Raw genomic sequence first — 22,955 nt, forward strand, 5'->3', positions numbered from 1 at the left:
CAGATCCGATTGCTCACATTGAGTAAGCTTCGGTGAAGTAACAAGCGAGGTCAGGACAAACATTGACGTATGAAGTAGTCCTACTAGAACTAGATCGGCCATTGGCCCCTCTTAGGGCCATTGAATGTGATGCAACGATCTCTCCTAGAAGAGAGTAGGTACGCAATATGAGTTCGTCAACTTAGACACAGTCACACAGGTATATATCTAAGCAGATAGCTCTCCGCACGCGAATTGCATATACTGAGAGACCTTGCTATCATACCCAATACTTTCAGTATGGCGCAAGACGAACTTGGTCGTATCAAGGAAGAGGATGATGGAGATGAGCTCAGAGCAAAAGCCCGCCAGGCTCTCCACCAGGCTGTCGACTTCTCTTTCAGTTGCCAGCAGCCGGACGGCCACTGGGTAGCGCCGGTCTCTGCAGATGCTACTTTCACGGCACAATACGTTATGTTCAAATATGCCATGCCTGGGCTATCTCTTGACGAGGATGGAAAGGAGATTCAACGCTGGCTTCTAGGAGATCAAAGAGAGAGCGATGGGTCGTGGAGCTTAGCTCCTGAACTACCAGGTAATGTGTCCACGACCGTAGAGGCGTACCTAGCGCTGCGGATCCTGGGTATGTCTGCCTCAGATCCAGCATTACAACGAGCACGAGACTTCGTGATTTCTCAAGGTGGTGTCGCGAAGGTGCGGTTTTTCACTCGCTTCTTCCTCGCTACGTTCGGTTTGGTCCCATGGAAAGCTATCCCACAGATGCCAGCTGAACTTATACTGATGCCGGCGTGGTCACCGCTCAACATCTACGTCCTCTCATCATGGGCGCGCAGCACCCTAATACCCATCCTCGTGGTCCGACATCACGAGCCCGTATATGCGTTGCCAAACGGGTGCAGTCCAGACAATGACTTTCTGGACGAGTTATGGGTCGATCCTGCGTCCAAAGAGGTACCCTTTGCGCGTCCGCTCTGGGAGCTCTTCTGCGGACGCGACCGCGATATTATCGAATTCGCCTTTACAGTGGGAGACACAATACTAGCCAAGCTCGGGGGCCTGAAGAAGGGACCACAGCGCCGACTTGCGATTCGGCGGTGCATCGAATGGCTGCTCGAGCACCAGGAAGAAGCTGGCGACTGGGCTGGCTTCTTCCCGCCCATGCATGGCAGTGTATGGGCGCTTCTCATGGAAGGTTTCCCCTTGCATCATAGGGCGGTGCGGTTAGGACTGGAGGCTTTGGAGCGCCTGGCTATGAACGATGAGACCGGAAAGTGGCTACAGTCGACTGTATCGCCATGCTGGGACACGGCGCTCTCGGGAAAGGCGCTGGCGGAGGCGGGTTACACACGGGAACGGGCCGATCCGCGTGTGAAAGCGGCGACCGAGTGGGTCCGTTCATTGCAGCTTCTCGGCCCGGTTGGTGATTGGCGCATTTATAGTCCCAACCTCGCAGCAGGCGGCTGGAGCTTCCAGTACTACAACGCCTGGTATCCAGACGTGGATGATACGGCCGTCGTCGTGATGATGCTGGTCCTCCACGATTCAGTCGAGATCGAGTCAAAGTGTGTTGAAAAGGGCGTTGAATGGATCTTGGGTATGCAGAACCGTGACGGTGGCTGGGGTGCATTCGACCTGAACAATGACGCGCGTTGGCTGCACAAGATTCCCTTTAGCGACATGGATAGTCTGGTGGACCCAAGCACGGCGGATGTGACTGGCCGTATCTTGGAGTGTTTTGCGGTCCTCCTCACTCATCGCAAAGGAGGCCATCGTCTGCGTCCGAGTTTGGCGCATCGATTGCAGACCGCAGCACAGAAGGCCCTCGTCTTCCTTCTCACCGAGCAGCACCCATGCGGTGCATGGTGGGGAAGATGGGGCTCCAATTACAACTACGGTACGGCAAATGTGCTCCGTGGCTTATGGGCGTTTTGTGGTAAGGATCAGGAGTGCGAGGTGTACAGAGCGGCTATGCGTGCTATTCTCTGGTTCGAAAAGTGCCAGAATGACGACGGAGGCTGGGGAGAGACGCTTCACTCCTACAATGAATACAGCCTCGCCGGCTGCGGTCACTCTAGCACGGCTGCCCATACCGCGTGGGCCCTTGAGTCGTTGCTGCGTTTTCGTCCACCCTCTGACAGAGTAATTTTGAGAGGTATCGAATGGCTCGTTACCCACCAGAATCCGAAGAGTGCTGAGCGTCACCACTGGTCTTCCTGGCCCTCAGACACTTATGTTGGTACCGGTTTCCCCAACGTGCTGTATCTGGGATACCCTATGTACCACCATCACTTCCCTATCTCTGCCCTTTCACGATGGCTTGACAGCAGCAGCTATTGTCAGCCGCTTGGCGGTGCTGGAGTCGCAGTAGATCAGCAGCAAGAGATGCCCTTCTTCCCACCACATATCGTTTCGACTTTGCTTCGCCGTGACGTCCTCCTGATGGTGCTGGGAACCCGCGGGGACCTTGACGTGTTCCTTAGTATTGGTCAGAGGTTGAAGAAACAAGGGTGCAGAGTACGCATCGTCACGCACTCCAACCATCGTGCTCGTGTTGACGCGTACGGCTTTGAGTTCTATGATGCTGGTGGCAGCCCTGACGACTTCGTACAAGCCCTCGGTCAGGAACCAAACCTATTGAGATCGATACTTCGAGGCGATCTTGGCAAGCTGAAGCAGTCTCTTTGCCTCACGTATGCCAGATTTTGGCAGGCTGGTTTTGACAGCAGCGACCCTGTATCAGAAGAGAAGTCTGTTACTGCTCGTCCATTTATTGCTGATGTCGTTGTCTCTTTACCGCCCACCATCGTGCATGTGCACGCAGCTGAGACGCTGCATGTTCCCCTTGTACTGATTTCGGCCCAGCCCACTGTCCCGACAAGCGAATTCCCTCATGTTGTCACCATGACCAAACCTAGGTTCACCCCAGGACATTGGTGGAACTTTGTTTCGTATTTCTGTTTCAACCTCTTGTGAGTAACCCAGTGGATACTTGACTTTACCCGGAGTCCTTTGAGACTAACAATCCTGATAGAAATTGGCTTGCACTGGGATCGTTCATCAACAAGCTTCGAGTAAAAACCTATGGACTGCGTTCCATGTGCTGGGTATGGGCAACAAGAGACTTCCTTCAAACCAAGGTACCCGAGGTATGTCTTTGGTCGCCACAAGTGCTCCCGCGACCGCGTGAGTGGGACGAGAAGGACGTCGTCATTGGAGGCTACACAAACCTCGATCACGGTAAAGCTTACACACCACCTGACTCGCTATCCGCATTTCTCGAGACAGACGATCCTGTCATCGCCATTAGTTTTGGCTCTATGCACATCTCCGAACCTGCTGCACTGATATCGGCCATATCGGTTGCCGCTGCAAGCATTCAGGCAAGAATTGTCATCTGTCGAAGCTGGTCGGCAAAGTTGGAAGCTCACAACATGGGTTTCCCTGCAGAGCACGTCTACCTGACTGATCAAATTCCGCATGACTGGCTATTGCCTCTCGTCAACGGCTTCGTCCATCACGGCGGCACAGGCCACACGGCGGCAGGTATTCGCGCCGGTGTGCCCATGTTAGTCATGCCTTTCTACCTCGACCAGAACTTCTGGGCAGCCAAGGTACATGAGCTTGAACTCGGACCATCACCACTTGAGTTCGTATACGTCAACGGCGTACGAACCGTGAATCCGAAACAGCTGGCACAGAGGCTGGGGGATCTTTTGTCTGGGCGATACAGCAACAGCTGTACAAAAATGGCAACACGAGTCCACAACGAAGGCGACGGTGCGGATGTCGCGGCTGATATAATCAGGGGCAAGCTTGAGATGTCCATGGACAAAGGCACTTCATGTGTCGTAGTCCCCACGCTCAAGGCAGACTGGCTGCATACAGATTCCGGATTATCCCTCTCAGGCGCTGCCGCCGCTAGTCTTGTAGCATCAGGAATCTTAGGCTGGGACGACCTGCATGCACAGGAACGCGTTGACTGGGCCGCACAATGGAATCAGAATAAGTCCCGCCTCCATATGCTGTGTTGGATCGTGAGCTGGCTCAGTCCTCTCATGAGCATTCTAGCTGATATTGTATCCCCACCACTTCTCCGGAAGGCCAAGTATGCAAACGTGGCTGATTTGGAGTTGGTGGATCCAGTACGGCAAGCGAGGATCCGAAGGAGTGTATATGATCTAGAGTTGATCAGGAAAAATACCAACAGCAAGGAAGCCGTCATGTTGGAGGAGCGATTTGTGCGGTGTTGGAAGGGCGTGGCAGCAGCCGAATTTCATACACGATTTAAGTCTGTGTCTTAGCGACATGGTGATCTGTAGATACCCATGAAGAACAGAAATAAGAGCATATAGGCAGTGAAAGAAGAGGTCTCGTGAACACTTGGAGTTGTCGTACCCGTCTTTGTGCCCGTGCCAACGTGGTCAGCTGCCTCAGCTTGTTCCAGCGCTGGCACAGCCTAGATGAGAGCCATAACTTCCTGTAACTTATCCTTCTTCCTTCTCCAGGTTTGGGCACTCGATTGAACAAGCAATTCATGCCTCACAAACTCGCAGCCGTCGCCAGGATCTCCTCTTGTGCCGTTGGAAATTGCGTTACTTCTTGGCTGAGAGGAGCGGGAAAATTCTTGTTCGTGTGACTTTCTTTCGAGTTTTGGTGAAGCTGCTCCACACGGAGGAAATCTTGTTCAAACTTGAGCTTGTTGCTCACAGAATCTTAGGCCCCAATGGCGAGGTTGAGACAATGTCAATGACAGAGAAAAGGTGGGATTTGGCAGGATATAGGAAGGAGGGAGCCTCGCGGTGGACAAAAAAACTCGGACGAACCAAGTGCAATCTTGGGTGGTAAAGTGCTGAATTCTTCGTTGATCGATGTTGGTTTCTGGTACATGATATGTATGTACACATGCTTCGCCGTTTAGAGGAGATGGCGAGGAGTTCGTGGCAAAACTGCGAGGAAGCATGGAAAGCACGAGGAAGAAAGCAAATCGAGGTTGTCGATGCGAAGGTCAGCGGAAGCCGCGGCTGAGAGAGAGCTAGCTCATGGACCCAGCCAGGATTAACATTTATCCATCAATCGAGATCACGAGCAACAACTCAAGAACGTCAACAACAACGCCAAGACGATAGCCGGACGACAGATATAGTCTGTTTAACAGAGCGTTATAGATGCAGAGTATGTTTCGGAAGTCAGGCCCCTGTCAAGCGCCGTAATGCAGTGGTTGTATTACGTGACATGTGCTGCGATTGCACATATCATGAAGAATTCCAAGGCCTTCACTTCAGAAGGGTCTTTCCTCCTTGGCCTTTAGTCTTAATACCTAAGTAGATTCTTATGCAGACTCACCCTCTATCGTCTCCTTACAAACTCTACCTAGGTACCTTTACGTTCAAGTCAGCACGTAAGGTGGTCAACACCTAGGTAAGCAACGTAATTTATAGTAGCCTGGGTGTCCTAGTAGCTTGTATGACCTATATTACATGGAATATAAGCAAAGCAAGAAGGACAAGCAGTTATGAAGAAAAAGAAGAAAGGGTTCCTTACATGCAAGATCCCATATTATTAGCATTCTCTGGAATGCCAAAATCCATTAGTACAAGTAATGTACTCACAATCGCATGAATGATTTCATGCCATTTACATTGTTCAGTGCAAGCATGCAATAATCAGCTTCACAACCTCAGGTTATCGAAATTCCAACATTATTCTGTTCCTGATCAGGAAATTGGGTAATCGGTGGCTGGGATGCCATTCCAGCCACCAGGCGGGGTTGTTCCGCTTTCGTCAAAACCATCAACTGCATGCGACAAAATATCACCTTCAATTTGTGCAATGAGAACACGCGACAAAGTAGATTGATTATTAGCTTCTCTGGGCTGAGGGACTGCTGACAGCAGTTTCCTCTTGAAAGTACGACTCGGATATGTGGATGCTTGCGATCACTTTCACTTCACGTACACGCGTAGCAAGGCTATCCACGTTTTCGACGTGACAACCCGGCAACAATTCCTCTCACTCTTGTTCGATCTCTTCGATTGAGTACATACTGCTTCCCGGTCAGCCAGGATCTATGTCTGGAGATGCCTCCTAGGATTCAAGGTTACATTATCCATTCCCTCGCTTGATAATTGCTCATTAACACCATGTTAGATGGCTCCGAGAGTCCAATTTCGTCCGCAATTCCATTTCAAGCTGCGCCACAAACGGCGCCGACGATTTTCAAACATCTCGTACCATTCACAGAATTGTCCCCAACACCGTTGTCGAATATTGAAGTTTCCATACCAGCGAGGCACCAGTCCACTCGTGATCCACATACTTCGAATAGCTCAACCATCAGCTCTGCTGTGACAGGTTCCACAACACCCATTTCTTCTAGCAGTAGGGAAACCCGATCAATTCGTCTCAATAATAAACCTCGAACGCGCACTCGTCCGCCAGATTCGCGCACAAAATCCAAAAAAGGTTGCGTAGCTGGAACTCCTGGTTTTCAGACAGCCAACTCGGAAACTGGCAGCAAGGATCAACCATCGATATATCCAAAATCGAGAAGACAAGAGTTCATCCCACCCTTTCCGCCATGCAGTGAACGCAGCGCAGTCCGGGACCTTCTAGCTGAGATCAAAAGCCGCGATACGGATCAGAGCCTTGAGCAACCTTCGTTTATCGAGTTCGATTTATCAGACTTCTCGATTTATTTACCTGATAACAAAAATTACCCGTACGAACTTCGTGGACTTCAACACCTGGTGACCAGAGCCGGATGCTCAAGCTTTCTCTTTGATGGCATCTTGACTGTAGGTAACACGCATCGCTACGTGAGCGCTGTACCTTTCCAAATCTGCTCAATTGGCAATTACGGGGAAAATATTCATGAAGTCGATGGTGACATTTGGCTTCAGTCAAACATCAATGCAGATGCCGATATCTACTATCGACTGAAAACCCCTTCACCAGAGTATAGAGAGTATCATGATGGATTCCTCTGGCTTGCAAATCTGGCGAAACATTTTGTAGACTATTGTCAAGCAGCACCCGAGCAGACTGTTTTTCTAATCAATTTTCGGACCGACTTCTCACAATGGCTTCGAGAGCATCACGGGAGTTCTCCGGCTTTTCAAAATTGGTACCAGCAGTACGACAAAGACGATTTTAGGAGACATATCACCATGCATATTAAGTTTCTGTTCAAAGAAACTGTGGGAGTGAATCCTGAGCTGAAGACAGAACCCATCTTCAATGAAGTATTGGAAATGGACTACATTCCCCAACAACTGATCGTAGAAAGAAAGACGATCGTCACCCCATATGTGTACGAATGCTTCAAAGACCTGCGATTTGGCCATCACCTCAAGGCCATGGAAGTTTCAGGAACTCCACGAACCCAGCAGATATCACAGGGAGGCTGTCTCGATCTGACGGTGAATGATTACGTGCGACCATCACATATTGAAGTTCGCGTTGAGATTCCTTCTTCAATCCCAGAGCCTGCTCCCAGAATCATACAAACGCGTTCTCCATCTTCGCCCAACGCCGTGTCTCCTCGCCAGAGAATGATCCTAAACATCAAGTCTGGTGACGTTCTATCCGTCGTTAAAGACGGTAAAGGATCTGTGTGGAAGGATGAGGTTAGTCGATGGAAGACTGCTGATGATTGCTGGTACGTCTACGTCCAAGCTATTCATAAATCTACAGATGGGACGAGAGAATTTGATGCTCTCTGGCTTTACAAAGCTTCTGATACAAGCTGCGCAAAGATGAAATATCCCTACCAAAACGAGCTGTTTCTGTCGGACAATTGTACTTGCTTACAGAAGCGAATCACAGAGGAAGAGGTTCTCAGTTCGGTAAAAGTGGTCTGGAATGGGCGTCCTTCTGAACGAGACAAACGAGTGTTCATTCGGCAGACTTATCTCGAAAACGAGAAGTTTGTGACCCTTAAGAAGGCGCACAAACGATGCAAGCATCTCCAGGCAAAGGCTGGAGGAGACCCAACAAGCCACGAATATCAAATCGGACAGACAGTACTTGTGCCACCACCACGAAAATCAAAGTTTGCCTTAGAACCATACGAAGTCGTTAAGTTCATTACTGAGGGCGTGAAGGAAGAAGTTGCTGTCTTGAGGCGGCTGCAGAGACGACAAACTGTTGATGGGAAAGGAAGACCAAATGAGCTGGTGTACACCGAGACACTTGACAGGATTCCCGTGCGTAAGATAGAAGGGTCCTGTCTAGTACGGTTCTACAAATGCTCCGACGTCCTTAACCACCAAATACCAGCTCCCTACAGCAGAGATGGAACTGGCAATGCCTTCTACATTACAACTAGGCTTGTGGATGTCAATGGTATCGGTATGGTGCAGCCCATCGAGCACAACTTACCGGCTAGTCTATTGCAAGGATTTGATCCAACAGAGGCGTATGCTAGACTTCGTGGAATGGATCTGTATTGCGGAGGTGGCAACTTCGGACGTGGCTTGGAGGAAGGCGGAGCAGTTCACAACGAGTGGGCCGTGGATGTCAACCGAGAGGCTATTTACACGTACTTTGCAAATCTGCCAAATCCGAACGGAACCAAAATATTCTTTGGATCTGTGGACGACCTGCTCAGTCAAGCCTTGCAAGGAAATCCCAAAAACTCAAACCTCATCCCAGCCCCTGGAGACGTTGATTGCATATTTGCTGGAAGCCCATGTCAGGGCTTCAGTGCAATAAATTCGTCAAGGAACAATGAGCAGGGATTGAAGAACCAATCGCTGGTGGCCTCTGTAGGAGCATATATAGACTTCTACCGTCCCAAGTATGGCATACTCGAAAACGTTATGACCATGGCTCAGAAAGGACGTGGGCGAGACGAAGACGTTCTATCTCAACTTATTTGCGCTATTGTCGGACTCGGATATCAGCTTCAAATGTTTGTAGTGGATGCTTGGAGCTGTGGAATGCCTCAATCTCGAACACGATTATTTGTGTCATTCGCGGCACCAGGTCTGGAACCGCTGGACCATCCCAAGATATCGCATTCCCATCCACCCGTTAAAGAGAGAGATCGCACGCTGGGCAAGATGGCGAATGGAGAAGCCTTCGGCAGGCGTTTTCGCGGGCCTACTCCATTTGAATATATTTCTGCGGAAGAGGGCATTGGAGAGTTACCAAGCATCGGTTATGGCAGTACATATCATTGTACTGAGTACCCATATCATATCTCGGCATTTCCCATGACCGAGAGGAGAAGACAACAGGTCGAATCGATACCGAAACTACCCAGAGGGATGAATTTCGCCAAAGCCTGGAATGAGGGGAGAGGTGTTCTAACGCCAGAACAAACGTCTTACTTTCCAGTGTACCGCAGTAACGGCACTTTGAGGGAAAATTGTTCGAAGACGTCGACTGCTTGGGGGAGAATGGACCCTAAAGGTTTGATAACCGTCATTCTCTCGCAGATGGCCATGGGAGATGCCCGGGCTGGGCAGATAATACATTGGGATCAACCCCGGACCCTAACTGTCATGGAGGCCCAAAGAGCTCAAGGGTTCCTAGACGACGAAATCTTATTGGGAGGAACGGCAGCGTCGTTCAAGATTCTTGGAAACAGTGTTGCACGTGGCGTTGCACTTGCTCTAGGACTTGCCCTGCACGAAGCTTGGTTCAAAAATACTCCGGATACCTCAGCACTATCCGTATCTTCAAGTCCCATGATCGTCGCGAACGTTGAGAGGCCCAAAGGACGGCGCACCGTCTCACCAGTTATAACTCGCAGGTCCATGCACGTGATAGGTCTCAATGAGGCAAGCTTGCAAGGTCACGAAGATCTTACCAGTAGGACATTATCAGAGGAGGAATCGAGCAAGTCCGAGGATAATGATACTACTTTGGTGGAAATCAACAATGACAGACCAAATATACCTAGAGAAGATGATGCACCGATCACTGCAATTGGGCACCAGCGAAGTCCTACAACTCAATATCCGTCAACAGCCCACTTCTTAAGCGATTCCTCAGCCACGAGATCTCGGAATACAGCTCGCGAGATCCGTGCTTCCACGAAATCTTCTGACGGTGAAGAAGATGTATCGGATATGATCAGGAGCCAACTCGGGCTGCCTGACGAAGGACTCCCTTCCGCCGCAAGTGGTCTCAGCTCCACTTCTGGAAACCATGGCACGGCCAAGTCTTTGAAACGACCTCTTGATATACTGATGGGAGGAACATCCACGCGGTCCCACGGTAAAAGCAAAATGCCAAGAATCGAGCATACATCACTGCCAATGTCCAGCTCTCAAGATACATTAAGTCTAGATATCCGTCCAAGAGTACTTTCGCCTTCTAGAAACGGACAAGATAAGGTGTTAGATGCTACCATTCTTGCGCGCAAACTTTCTGATCTTCAGAAGAGCTTGCCAGGTCACAATCGTCAATACTACGCCCATCCACCTAGTCGAGCCGATCATGCTGAACAGAGTGGCGACAAGTCAAGATTCTTCGCAGCCACATCGTCCAATGTGGCCGCCTCCAAAATTAATCAGAACCAGCGAAAGGCACTGCCGAACGCTGCGCGCCGGAAAACCATATCTAAGCCGCCATCGAAACCCTCAGCCGTGATCAATCTCCTCTCCGACGATGAAGAAGAGGAAGTTCGTCCACATAGACCTTTTCGCTACCCGCCGCCTCCTTTACCGTCGGTGAAAAAGGTCGAAGAGCCAGGGTACCCACCTCAGCGCGGCACGTACGTGCCTGTTGATAACGATGCTTGGAATCCGTACGCACAAACAAATCAACACATGAACTTTGGTGTAAAGAGGAAGCATGGACCGAAATCGAGTTGGTAAGAAGTAAGAACCATATGGACAAGAGATAGTGTGGTATCAAGACGTCGACTAGCCTTACTGTGGCACTGCTTGAGATCAACAATGACACCTTCAAGGCAGTTAAGCTTGCCTAAACATGGCTCTGTAAAGCAACAAAGTATGAGCGTATCAAAGTATGAGCGTATCAAAGTATGAGCGTATCAAAGTATGAGCGTATCAAAGTATGAGCGTATCAAAGTAGAAGCCTACACAAGTAGCCTTCCCCACAAATAAAATAAAATACACATATCTTTCCTCCCTAGAACTCAAAACCATGTAACTTACCATCTCCCTATCCCCATTCCAGTCATCCCAAGCGAGCAACTCAACCTTCCCGCGTACAGTACCATTCCACGTAACCCTTCCATCCGTCGCCTTTTCATCCCGTAGAAGGAAAGGTGCAGGTGACAGCCGTTCAAGCGGCGTTGCACGCCTGCACTGGTCCGCGAGAGGGTATGACATGCGTTGCCGTTTACCGCGGTAGGAGACATATCGCGTAGGGCCCGGTGGAGAATTGGTTCTGATGGGAAGGGGAGGGAAGAATTTATAGGGCGCGGAGGATTTAATGGGGGACAAGGGGAGTGTGCAGGTGTTACATGTACAGTACTAGACTTGTTTCAATGAAGAAGGGAGGCTGAATCATCGAAGGGAGGGATTGTTTGTTTGTTTTTCACGCTTAAGCAGTTTTCCGATCGAATGTCTAGAAGAGAGAGAGAGAGTTAATGTTTCACCTCAATATCATCGACCACTTCGCTTCTCCTTGCCCCCTTTCCACAAGCGACTCTCAAGCTCCAACAAATCAGCACTCACCTCCCCAAAAACGCGGGGTTCCTCCTTATCAGCACCCCTGCCCGCTCCCTCACTTGATCGCCGTCCCCCACAAAGCTTGTCCCTCCACCCTCTTGGCAGGGGTTCGCCGCCCGCAGACGCCACCGATAAGCCTGGGCACTGATATTGGATCGCAAACGTGCATGCATCGATCATTCCGTGATGCGTGGTTTCCGCCTCCTCTTCTCTCCCTACCTTACCTGAGGAAAATTGCAGGTGGCCTTGTGTAAGGTAGGTAGGTGTGTTTTATTAGCTGATGGCATTATGTATGTATTTCTGTCTAAGCAGGGTTTGCGTGTGGTATGATTGATATATCTTCTGCGCCAAGAACCACCGTTGCCTTTCTTCTTTTCTGAATCGTGCTGCTGCTGCTGCTGCTTCCTGATTACCGTACCCGGCGAATCGAATCGAACAATCGTGCTGCTGGCTGCATCGTCGATCAATATCCCTATCTATCTCGTCACTTTGCTTTTGTAGTGCTCCCTCCATCCATCCAGTCGCCACTATCATTCATATCATGGTCTCGCTCTCCATCTCTATATCAGTGTCTCGGCGCCCATCCACCGAACAACCACCACCACCTCCCTCCTTACCCCAAAATCCACAGCCGTCAATACATCGTAACGCAGCCAGTATATCCTCACGCCGTCCCTCCTACCCAAATTCCATCACGCAACCTTACTCCTCTAGTTTCGACTTCTCGCATCCGGGTCCGGCCCCCGCATACAGTGCCCAGCGATCCGAAAGCGAGGACGGGAGTCTCGAACGCTTACTCTCTGCTCCGAGACCGAAGAAGAGGTTGAGCATTGTGCAGTTCGAGAACGGGCGGTTGAAAAGAAGGATTATTAGTATGGACAGAACCCAAGGCGTCGAGATTGAGAGAAAGAAGAGCTATGGGATTGGTGGTGCGGGGAATATTCGTGAGTACTTCTTCTTGTTGTGGTTGTTGTTTGAAGGTGGATTTGGTGTTGATGTGGTGTGATCAAAATAGGGAGACCGTCAGATGTCATCTATCCGGTGAGGTTGAATGCCGATGGGACGAGACGGCGGTCGAGTGTGTGGTCGAGTATTAGTGCGGCGCCGGGAACGAGTCCAGATGGGAAGAGGAACGGCTTTTTGGGGTTCTTTCGGAGGGGGAGTGCGGCGCAGGATGCTGCTGTTGTGAGTACTGTTGTGGATGATGATGTTGGGCCGACGAGCAGACCATAGTATGAAGACTGCTCGGGCTTGAACGAACGCTGTAAGCAAACAGAATGGTAAAAAACGATACTGAATTCAAAGGAAAAGGCTGGGGCTCAAATTGACGACAACGTATCGGAGGGCGAATTGGGCATATTTTTGGCTTTGAGATGACAAAACGAAGAACATAACTTATACCCATGTAGGATAAATGATTTGGAGAATGGAAACAAAATACTTTCTACATTTTATACATCCAAGCTATTGCTCAGTAGATCCGAGTGCTAGCATTCTGCTTCCTCTCTTCGATGCCACTGGCTATTTTTTCTCTCCAGCTACCGAATTTCCGAGGAGCAAACTCAGGCATAGTCCATAATGCCTTCACTGCTTCGCCTCGTTCGAGACTTGTGACGCTGGCCTGCATTTTCATGACATCTTGCGCAATAGTCAACGTCTCCTCGTCCATGTCCAGGGCAGATTGCTCCATTTCACGCATGAGGTCGAGCATGCCTTCGAAATCGTCGTATCTGTATCGATAAATGCGTAGGAGATCGTTGTACAGCTGCGTATTGGCGCCGAGCACATGTGATATGAAGCCGAGAGATTTGATTTTAGGGAGGATAGACAATGCAAGGGGAGAAGGTTTCGTGAATGATCGATCCAACAGCCGTAGACCCAATAGAAGATATGACGGGTAGAGTGGACCAAGAAGTTGAAGTGCAGGAATTCCATCAACTGTCTCTTTGCTAGTTTTCTTGTCCGCAACCTGCTCCTGCTCTTTTGATTGTTTCTTTTCCTTTTTGTTCCAGCCCTTTTGTTTTTTGTCGGTTTTAGGTCCTTCTGGAAGTTTGGGATTTTCTTCCAGTCCCAGTCTGGAAATCATTGAGAACACTTCCTTCTCCATCACTTCCCACAGCTCGAAATCGGTCTTGGCATTCCTCATAAGTGTCTCAACCCGGAGTCGCTCAGGTGCCCTCATATTCTCAAGCTCTGCGGCTTTTATCTTCATTGATAATTGGTTTGCTTTCTCTTCATCATGGCCTACTTCGTCGTTCTCTAGTATAGGAACGCTGAGCATTGCTTTTGCTGCACCTTCACGCAAAGTTGGAGGATATGAACTTATGGCATCTTCGATTTCTAGGCGACTTTTGGATTGTTTCCGAATGGCAGTCGTGAGGATATTATTGAGGGCATTCTTAGCTTTCGCTCGGTCGCCAGTCTTGCCAATGTTCAATAGGGCTTTCTGGTCTTTTTCGGGAGTAGTTGGGTTCGACTTCTGGGAGCGCTCGAAAATGTCAGAGAAGATTTTTTGAAAAGCCATCTTCTCTCTGGTTGTTATTGTAGACTCTTTTGGTTGATATGCGTCTCCATTGGCGCCCATCTCCAAACTAATCTCGGGCATTGAAAACCCCTCATTCAAATCATCGATAATCTCTGGTCGGGCAGCTCTCGACTTGGGATTTTCACCGTATCTTCCACCGTCTCGAACATTCGATGGAATGCTTCTCCTATTGCCAGCTGACTGCGACTTCAAACTATAACCAGCTTTCCGTGCTGAGGTTGTATCTTCCGAATCGCTCGGGTTGGCGGCTGTTGTCGTTGGAATGTTGTCAAAATCAAATCCGCGGAACCTCTGAGCAGATGAGCTTAGATGCCGGGATACGGTCCTATGGCAAGATATCGATCGGAAGGAGTGAGGTGTGAGAAGGAACCCAGATAGAGTCCTGGTTTGATACAAGAAAGGTAGCATTGTGGTCGACATGGCTACGCTGCCAGTGATATTTCTTGCAGCAAGATTAATTCTATAATGTGTAACAGGAGCAGAACATCGTTGTGAAAATCTGCGAGAAGAAAGTGAGTACACCAGGATTGAGAGTTCGAGAACACTCAAAATATCTCGCCCTGAAAAAACATCTAGAAGCTTGGACCGCAAAATTCACGTGCACAAGACGCGCTCGCGTCAAATCCATAAGCCGTGCCCACGCGCCTTGATCGTGTAAATGACCTCAGTGACAATTCAACTGCAACTACAACATCGACTTTGAACAAGCAGCCCTCCAAACATCGCAATGGCACCCGTTAAGAAGGAAAAGACCGAAATGAGCGCCTTCGAGCGCAAGCGCTTGGAGAACATTGCGACAAATTCGGCAATGTTGAAAGACCTGAGTGCGACTGCAGAGAAGATATTGCCTAAACCAGTTGGCAGACCTAAATCAACAGCGAAATCAGCGCCTCGAAAGAAGAAACCCGCACCTGTGAAAAGAGAAGAAGCACGACCCACACGAACGAGCTCGAGATTAGCTGGCCATGATGCAGATAGTGAGACTGCAAAGAGGAAAGCTGAAGTCGAGTTCGAGTTCGCGACAGAACAGGCAAAGGCCAAGAGACTTCGAGTTTCGGGCGATCTGAATTATAACGATATTATTGTCGAAGGCAAGAAATTTAGTAAAGATGACAACTTCTTGTCCGGCATTATGCGAGGTGCGCAGCCCAATGTTAGGACTTTCACCGAAGACGATATCAAAGAGACCACGGATGAAAGCCTCAAAGCTTTGAGGGAGAAAATGAGTGGGTTGGAACTCTATGAAGGATATCAGCCAAATCGTAAGGCAAATCAATACCTGGGACAACGGAGTGCTAACAATTGTAGAAATCAAGATAACTCCCGAACGCATATATGCTTTGGGTTTTCATCCCTCACCGGAAAAGCCTCTCATCTTTGCGGGTGACAAAATGGGCAATATGGGAATCTTTGACGCTTCTCAAACTGGACCTGAGGTGAAAGCTGAGGATAACGGGGATGACGACGAAGATCCGGAGACGCCAGAGCCAGCAATTACTGCTTTGAAGGTTCATTCGAGAACCATCACATCTTTTGTGTTTCCCGCAAATGGGGAGCATGTGTACTCTTCTTCTTACGACTCTTCAGTCCGGAAATTTGATTTACAGAAGGGAGTAGCAGTGGAAGTCTTCGCCCCTTCATCTATCGACGAGGATCTGCCTATTTCGTGTATCGCCATTCCAGCTTCAGACCCAAATATGCTCTATTTCACAACTCTAGAGGGACAACTGGGCAAGCATGACATGCGAACATCATCTGATACTGAACTATGGCAAATTAGGGACAAGAAGATTGGAGGATTCTCACTTCACCCATTGCAGCCACATCTAGCAGCAACAGCCTCCAATGATAAGATGTTGCAAATCTGGGATTTACGGAATGTCAAGGGAAAAGGGGACGCCAGAATACCGGCTCTGATGGGCGAGCACGAATCACGCCTTTCTGTATCACACGCCTCATGGTCAGCTGCCGGCCATATTGCCACGTCTTCCTATGATGATACAGTCAAGATTTACTCGTTCCTGGACGCCGGATCATTCAAAGTCGGGCATGATCTAGATGACAAAGCCATGAAGCCGAGCTCTGTCATTAAGCACAACAACCAAGTTGGGCGATGGGTTACGATTCTTAAGCCTCAGTGGCAAGAACGACCCGAGGACGGCATCCAAAAGTTTGTCATTGGAAACATGAACCGATTTGTTGATGTCTTCAGTTCAGATGGAGAGCAACTAGCACAGTTGAGTGGTGAAGGAATTACAGCAGTCCCTGCCGTGGCACAGTTTCACCCAACAAAGGACTGGGTTGGAGCTGGAACGGCAAGTGGAAAGCTTTGTCTCTGGATGTGAAGAAAAGGTGTTGTGTTGTAATGAATTGTTTTCATGATGTATGTCTTTGTGCTACTCTGGGCCGGAACGGGAGGATCTAGTGGCGTCTCTGCTGCAAACGGCTCTCTGCAGGATGGGTGTAACAGTCAGATGATTCGTTCATCTCGGACTCCTATTTACTATGTTTCGGGACGCCGGACTTCGTGCTTGGACCCAAGGGGAAACTCGGTGTGATGTCATGTTTGATTTAGGTAGAGCTGGATTGTGTATCCAGAATAGAAGCCATGCAACTATTCAATACAGAGAGCCTTACCCGTGCATGAAGATATAACTTACCCATGCCTCTGTGAGCGATTTAGTAGAAAGGATGGTCTGGCAGCCCGTCAGCATGCGGCTAGGGATTGTCCGCCTGGTGGTGGTTGAGAACGGCTAGGCTCGAGGTAGGAACCTAAAGTTGCCTGCATTTGGGCGCCCCAAGGGAGAGCCCGACTCATGTACCTTTTTCCATTTTCACGTCCAGATTCACGAACCATTTATCTGTCAGAGCTTCACGGCGTGCCATGTGCAACATGTCTTTCGTTTTCATCCAGTTCACCTCCTGATCAATAGCTCTTACTCCCTCAGCGGCATGTGATAGCGAATTCGGGATTCGCTTGCCAAGCCTAGCTGACCCTTACGAGGCGGCGCGATAACCTAGATAACGAGGGACAATCGCCAAACCACAATAAACGTTGGGAATTTTCAGCGCGTTGCTGCGTCACGAACACGACAAATCACCATGGCGCCCGAGGAAGGGGATTTGAAGAAGCGTGTGGCGCGTAAGCTGACGAAGAAGAGAAGAGATGGCCACCAGGCCACAATGGAAATTCCGGAACGCTTTCGGGAGGGCGACGATGAAGATGAGGATTGTACAGCTCTCCATGGAGCTAATGCCTACCTGAACCAGTCGGTCTTTGGCATGATAGCTGCAGCTGGCTCTCGAACAGACTTCAATGCCAGGTTCGATGGACAGTCCAGCGACGAGGAAGATGACTCGGGTGAGGCCTCTAACCAGAGCTCTGAGCTCCAGGTAGACAAGACTCGGAAAGGGAAGTCGTCCCCAAAGCCAGAGAAGCACCACCGACGAAAGTTCTCAGAGAATAGACTGCTGCGTTCCATCTCAGGAATAGGGTCCAAGTCGAAATCCAAGGCGTCCCCGACCCGGACAGGTCCTCCTACCCCCGAGTCGACTTTCGCTACCCCTACTCCAGAGATACAAGTCGACCGTACAACTTCAAGAGATGCCCCCGTCATGAGTCGCATGCTAGAGGCAAGGGCAGAGCTCTCTATGCGGCCAAGCTTCGACCTGTCACGAACGACTGAACCTGCAGAGATGGATGAGAACGGGCATCAGACTTCGAGCAGTTTGGCGAAGCAACTAATGGAGATATTCCAGTTTGACACTCCCGAAGATGTGATTGAAGGTTGGGACTGTGTATACTTTCCAAATTCAGAGTCGCTGATTCAGGCAGAATATCCATGTTGGCTCTTAAAGAGCGTCTTGCTTCAAGGCTATATGTATATTACGACAAAGCATATATGTTTCTATGCATACTTACCAAAGAAATCTGTATGTACCTCCTCAGAGTTGTGAGTCTGGAAGCTAACAATAGCAAGAATGAAGTAGTAAAATCTGGCTACCTTGCGAAATCAGGACGACGAAATCCTAAATATAATCGATATTGGTTCCGACTCAAGGGTGACGTGCTATCATATTACTCTGACCCATCGGATCTATACTTCCCAAGTGGAAACATCGACCTAAGATATGGAATATCTGCAAACGTGGTGGACAAAGAGAAAGGCAAGGATGCTACGCACTTTACGGTTGTCACGCACCAGAGGAAATTCAATTTCAAGGCCGACAGTATGCCCAGCGCGAAAGAATGGGTCAAAGCTCTACAGAAAATCATATTTCGGTCTCACAATGATGGAGATAGTGTCAAGATATCCCTGCCAATTGAGAATATCATGGATATTGAGGAAAGTCAAATAGTTGACTTTGCAGATACTTGCAAGATTCGTGTCATTGACAACGACGAGACTTATGCAATTGACGAGGTAAGACAAAGCTAACACCCAAGCACTTATGCTAACTTTTGTATAGTATTTCTTCTCGTTCTTCAGTTTTGGCAAAGAGGCCCTGAATGTCTTGCGAATTCTAGTAGAGGACACGACAGCGCAGCAAATACCCGAAGCTATGTTAAGTCCAACAGCAGCGCAAGTTGAAGGAAAAGATAGCCCAAAAGGGCGCATAAGTCTCCCCAAACGAAACTCCTCGAATTCTGTGCACTCGCCACGCGAATCCCGGCCAATGCCACCCCCGCCTATTCGAACCACGACACCAGTACTTGAGGAAAGCGTTAGAGCAACTTTATCACCAATAGGCGCGCCAAGTCCTCGAGCTAGTACAGAAATTAGCCGAGCGAGCTCTGATGCCTATCGTAGAAGCATGGACCTCAAGGCATTTGGACGACGAAGCGTTGATTTGAATAGACTCAATATGGATGGTGCAGGTGGCCGACGCAGCCTCAGCGCAAGCCGAAGCTTGAGTAGAAATCGAGTTGACGGAGAACGGCGACCTTCAGAAAAGCAAGGATCATCGGATTCCTATGTACATTCTCTAGAAGAACCTGGGTCTTCCGGCGCACTTCCTTCAGCGAGCGATGGAACCCAGGCATCAGCAAGTCAAATATTGCGAGGTTCCGACGTTTTCCTTTCACCTACAATACAACGCGCTGCCTCGGCAACACGAAGTCGCGACCCAGAGTCATCGCCAAACGATGATTCACGATCTGATTCACCGTCACGAAACACAGTAAATCTCGGAGGCCACCCGCCAATCAGACATCCTGCCACCACAGGCTCCTTGGACGGTTCCAACGCCGGCCAAGGCGAAGCATCAGCATCTGCGCCTACCTTACAAACTCTCGTCAAGGCTGGGGCATATCCACTACAAAGAGCTGCAGGTTTTGCTGGTTACCTCAACAGGCATTCAAAGCGCATGAGCAACCTTCTAGCCACCGAGTCCATGGGTTACGTTGAGAAAGTATCAGGCATGTGGAAAGGAGGCAAGAAACACTATGATGAGCCAGCAGCACTTGGTTCCGATGACGATATGTATGGCGACATCGAGGATGAGCAATCTGGATCTGGAGACCGCTTTCGAGAGCACTTTGCGCTTCCCGCGTCTGAGAAACTGCAAGCTGCATACTTTGGCTTCCTGCACCGAGTTCTACCTCTATACGGAAAGATCTACATTAGCGACAGATCATTCTGTTTCCGAAGCCTGCTACCCGGCACAAGAACGAAACTCATTCTTCCTTTGAAAGATATCGAAAATGTAGACAAGGAGAAAGGCTTTCGTTTCGGATACTCCGGGTTGGTGGTCGTTATCAGGGGCCACGAGGAACTATTCTTCGAATTTCCGCAATCCGAAACTCGGGACGACTGTGCTGTAACGCTTTTGCAGAACCTGGAAACTATGCGATATCTGAAAGAGTCTGGGCTCTTGACTATGGAAGAGAAAGAGAGCGCAGAAAATGCGAGTGCTGAGCATAAGGCTTTACAACAAGCACGATATGAAGGGCATGCAGAACATGATGTCAAGATGCCAAAGTCTGCCGAGGAGGCTAGAGCTGATGGACCACCGATCTTGTTCGATGACCCTCGAGCCTCAATACTTAATTTCAAACCCACCGAGTCTCTAAAGATCACATGCTTGACTATTGGATCACGCGGCGATGTTCAACCGTACATTGCACTCTGCAAGGGCCTCATTGCCGAAGGCCATCGGCCTAGAATAGCAACACATCGTGAATTCCAAGGATGGGTCGAAAGCCACGGGATCGAATTTAAGCCGGTGGAAGGAGATCCTGCTGAGCTCATGCGAATCTGCGTTGAGAACGGCATGTTCACTTACTCGTTCTTACGCGAAGCATCATCAAAGTTCCGAGGCTGGATCAACGAGCTTCTCACCTCTGGTTGGGAAGCATGCCAAGGGTCTGATCTCTTGATCGAAAGTCCGAGTGCTATGGGTGGCATTCATATTGCCGAAGCTCTGCAGATTCCCTATTTCAGAGCCTTCTCTATGCCGTGGACTAGGACTAGAGCTTACCCTCATGCATTTGCTGTTCCGGACCACAAGATGGGAGGTGCATATAATTACATCACCTACGTGATGTTCGACAATGTCTTCTGGAAAGGGATTGCAGGTCAAGTCAATCGCTGGAGAAGAAAAGAATTGGGCCTCCAAGCCACGAGCCTCGAGAAGATGCAACCGAACAAGGTCCCGTTCTTGTACAACTTCAGCCCAGCCGTTGTTGTACCACCACTCGATTACAGTGATTGGATTCGTGTCACGGGGTACTGGTTCCTGGATGAAGGCGGTGATTGGTCGCCACCACAAGAGTTGACCGACTTCATCAAGAAGGCTCGCAATGACGGGAAGAAGATTGTATACGTTGGATTTGGATCTATTGTCGTCAACGATTCAGCAGCTATGACGGAAACCATCGTGAAATCGGTGCTGAAAGCTGACGTTCGATGTATTCTGTCCAAGGGCTGGTCCGATCGGCTCGACAAGAAAGATGCTGCAGCCGTTGAAGTGCCTTTGCCTCCTGAAATACATCAGATAAAGTCAGCTCCTCACGACTGGCTTTTCAAACAAATCGACGCGGCTGCTCATCACGGAGGTGCTGGTACTACGGGTGCTAGTCTTCGTGCAGGAATCCCTACTATCATCAAGCCATTCTTTGGTGATCAGTATTTCTCCGGCTCGAGAGTTGAGGATCTTGGAGTTGGTATCTTTTTGAGAAAACTCAACATAAGCTCTTTCGCGCGTGCGCTTTGGGAATCATGTAATAGTCAACGGATGATCATCAAGGCCAAAGTATTGGGAGAGACGATCAGAAAGGTAGCTACTAGCCCCTGTCATCTTTGTATACATTCGTGCTAATGATTATCAGGAGCATGGTGTGGATACAGCTATCCAATGTATCTACCGTGACCTTGAATATGCCAAGTCACTCATCAAGCGCAGAGATGGCAAGACAGCTGACGACACACTCGAAGATTCAGAAGAGAGCTGGACATTTATTGGCGACGAGCATGACCCGGAGTTGGTCAAGCGAATTCATGACTGGGAGACCATGGCGCAAAGTGGGAACTTGGCAACATCTTCAATACAGCCAAGGCGAAGCCAGGATACTGGTAGGGCGTTGGGATTAAATGTACGAGCGAGGAACAATGCTGCATAGGATTTTCCTCTAATACAAGAGATGAGCATTGTAATGGGTCATGCATGGAGTGAGTTGGACTATTGGATTTGGGATGGTATTTGAATGCATCAGATCATGGCTTTGTGGATTGATATTATATATACTGTCTGCAGCGAGCAAGCGACAATTTGTTTCAAGCGGTAGGAATATTTGGTACTGGTAATTATGGGCGGGATCAGATCAAGAGCGGTGTTCGGTGTAGACTCGCATTAGCGCCTAGATGACTGTGGTTATGCTCCCCTTTGGGCAATTTTCGGTTTCGTTGTTAGGTACCTAGAGCTGGGATGGTCGGTGAGTGAAAGGGGCAAAGAGGCTCTTACTCATGGTAGCCTTATTCTAGCTTGCATATATACTATACTTTACAATGCACAAACAAAGACCCTGCATCTGTGCTCGCCACGATTATGAATATATCAGAGCCAAATAGTTATTCTTGTGATGTTTGCTTGATGACAGCAATAGCGAAGTGCTTCAGCCTGAATAAAGGGGCTGAACCGAAAAGCAGGTTGAGCCCCACATAAGAGTGAGACAACTCACTGCATAATCAGATTAAGGTATGGGATAGTTGGGATAAGCAGAAGTAACATCTGGCAATTGTCTTAGCCATTTGGAGATGATTTATGATGGATGTTCTCAAACCGGTCAGATATTGTGATAGATGTCGGTAGTTGTTTGCTACCCGGCCTTTCAAGCTATGCACACATGCAGCAAGCCAGAATGTGAATTTGAAGTTGCTGATCATGGTCATGAAGAATTGCATATCTGTTCCATTCCAAGTGATAACATCCATACATGGCTGCATGCATTTCTGGTGCAAGGCTGCACGTATTCCACATTCCTCACGCCTCCTGATCCCCTTTCGGCGGATGGCATGACTGAAAACGTGACCAGAAGCACAATCGAGTCATTCGCCCTAGCCAATGAACATCCCGACTCCCCGGCCCCTGCCTGCATGCAGATTCTCGCTAAGTGGCGAATCAACGCACGGATCGACGTCTCTCCACTTTACGCTTCTTCTAGTATTAAAGCCAGTCTCCCCTCAAACGAAGACGCTCTGCCTCGAAATTTAGTGGTCTACGGTCGCCCACCAAATACCAACTGTGCAGAACCTCGACCTATT

General features: G+C 49.2%; 7 protein-coding genes across 7 annotated transcripts; 5 read left to right on the top strand and 2 right to left on the bottom strand.

Moving 5' to 3' along the window:
* Nucleotides 1–279: 279 nt before the first annotated feature.
* LY89DRAFT_588691 (squalene-hopene cyclase) lies at nucleotides 280–2,328 on the top strand (the record flags this gene model as incomplete). The annotated part of the gene is made up of 1 exon (XM_018209494.1): nucleotides 280–2,328. A coding segment is annotated over one exon (2,049 nt), but the record flags the coding sequence as incomplete, so codon positions are not given.
* A 3,812-nt stretch (nucleotides 2,329–6,140) lies between these two features.
* LY89DRAFT_589436 (S-adenosyl-L-methionine-dependent methyltransferase) lies at nucleotides 6,141–9,662 on the top strand (the record flags this gene model as incomplete). Its single annotated transcript, XM_018209534.1, has 1 exon — nucleotides 6,141–9,662. A coding segment is annotated over one exon (3,522 nt), but the record flags the coding sequence as incomplete, so codon positions are not given.
* A 2,253-nt stretch (nucleotides 9,663–11,915) lies between these two features.
* LY89DRAFT_720258 (uncharacterized protein) lies at nucleotides 11,916–13,078 on the top strand. The gene is made up of 2 exons (XM_018218554.1): nucleotides 11,916–12,592; nucleotides 12,664–13,078. Exons 1-2 carry the CDS (start codon nucleotides 12,190–12,192, stop codon nucleotides 12,879–12,881), a joined length of 621 nt encoding a protein of 206 aa, XP_018069144.1. The 5' UTR covers nucleotides 11,916–12,189; the 3' UTR covers nucleotides 12,882–13,078.
* LY89DRAFT_122347 (uncharacterized protein) lies at nucleotides 12,887–14,727 on the bottom strand. The gene has a single exon (XM_018205159.1). The coding sequence runs from the start codon at nucleotides 14,611–14,613 to the stop codon at nucleotides 13,120–13,122; it is 1,494 nt and encodes a 497-aa protein (XP_018069145.1). The 5' UTR covers nucleotides 14,614–14,727; the 3' UTR covers nucleotides 12,887–13,119.
* Nucleotides 14,728–14,920: 193 nt separating this feature from the next.
* LY89DRAFT_588902 (WD40 repeat-like protein) lies at nucleotides 14,921–16,538 on the top strand (the record flags this gene model as incomplete). Its single annotated transcript, XM_018209505.1, has 2 exons — nucleotides 14,921–15,455; nucleotides 15,502–16,538. The coding sequence occupies 2 exons, from the start codon at nucleotides 14,921–14,923 to the stop codon at nucleotides 16,536–16,538; spliced, it is 1,572 nt and encodes a 523-aa protein (XP_018069146.1).
* Nucleotides 16,539–17,295: 757 nt separating this feature from the next.
* LY89DRAFT_589162 (sterol 3-beta-glucosyltransferase) lies at nucleotides 17,296–21,814 on the top strand (the record flags this gene model as incomplete). Its single annotated transcript, XM_018209515.1, has 5 exons — nucleotides 17,296–17,980; nucleotides 18,029–18,126; nucleotides 18,174–18,617; nucleotides 18,664–21,471; nucleotides 21,524–21,814. 5 exons carry the CDS (start codon nucleotides 17,296–17,298, stop codon nucleotides 21,812–21,814), a joined length of 4,326 nt encoding a protein of 1,441 aa, XP_018069147.1.
* A 408-nt stretch (nucleotides 21,815–22,222) lies between these two features.
* On the bottom strand, nucleotides 22,223–22,686 carry LY89DRAFT_122363 (uncharacterized protein). The gene has a single exon (XM_018205160.1). The coding sequence runs from the start codon at nucleotides 22,635–22,637 to the stop codon at nucleotides 22,380–22,382; it is 258 nt and encodes an 85-aa protein (XP_018069148.1). The 5' UTR covers nucleotides 22,638–22,686; the 3' UTR covers nucleotides 22,223–22,379.
* Nucleotides 22,687–22,955: the final 269 nt, after the last annotated feature.

Source organism: Mollisia scopiformis (genome assembly GCF_001500285.1).
Source record: "Mollisia scopiformis unplaced genomic scaffold LY89scaffold_16, whole genome shotgun sequence".
Lineage (NCBI taxonomy): Eukaryota > Fungi > Ascomycota > Leotiomycetes > Helotiales > Mollisiaceae > Mollisia > Mollisia scopiformis.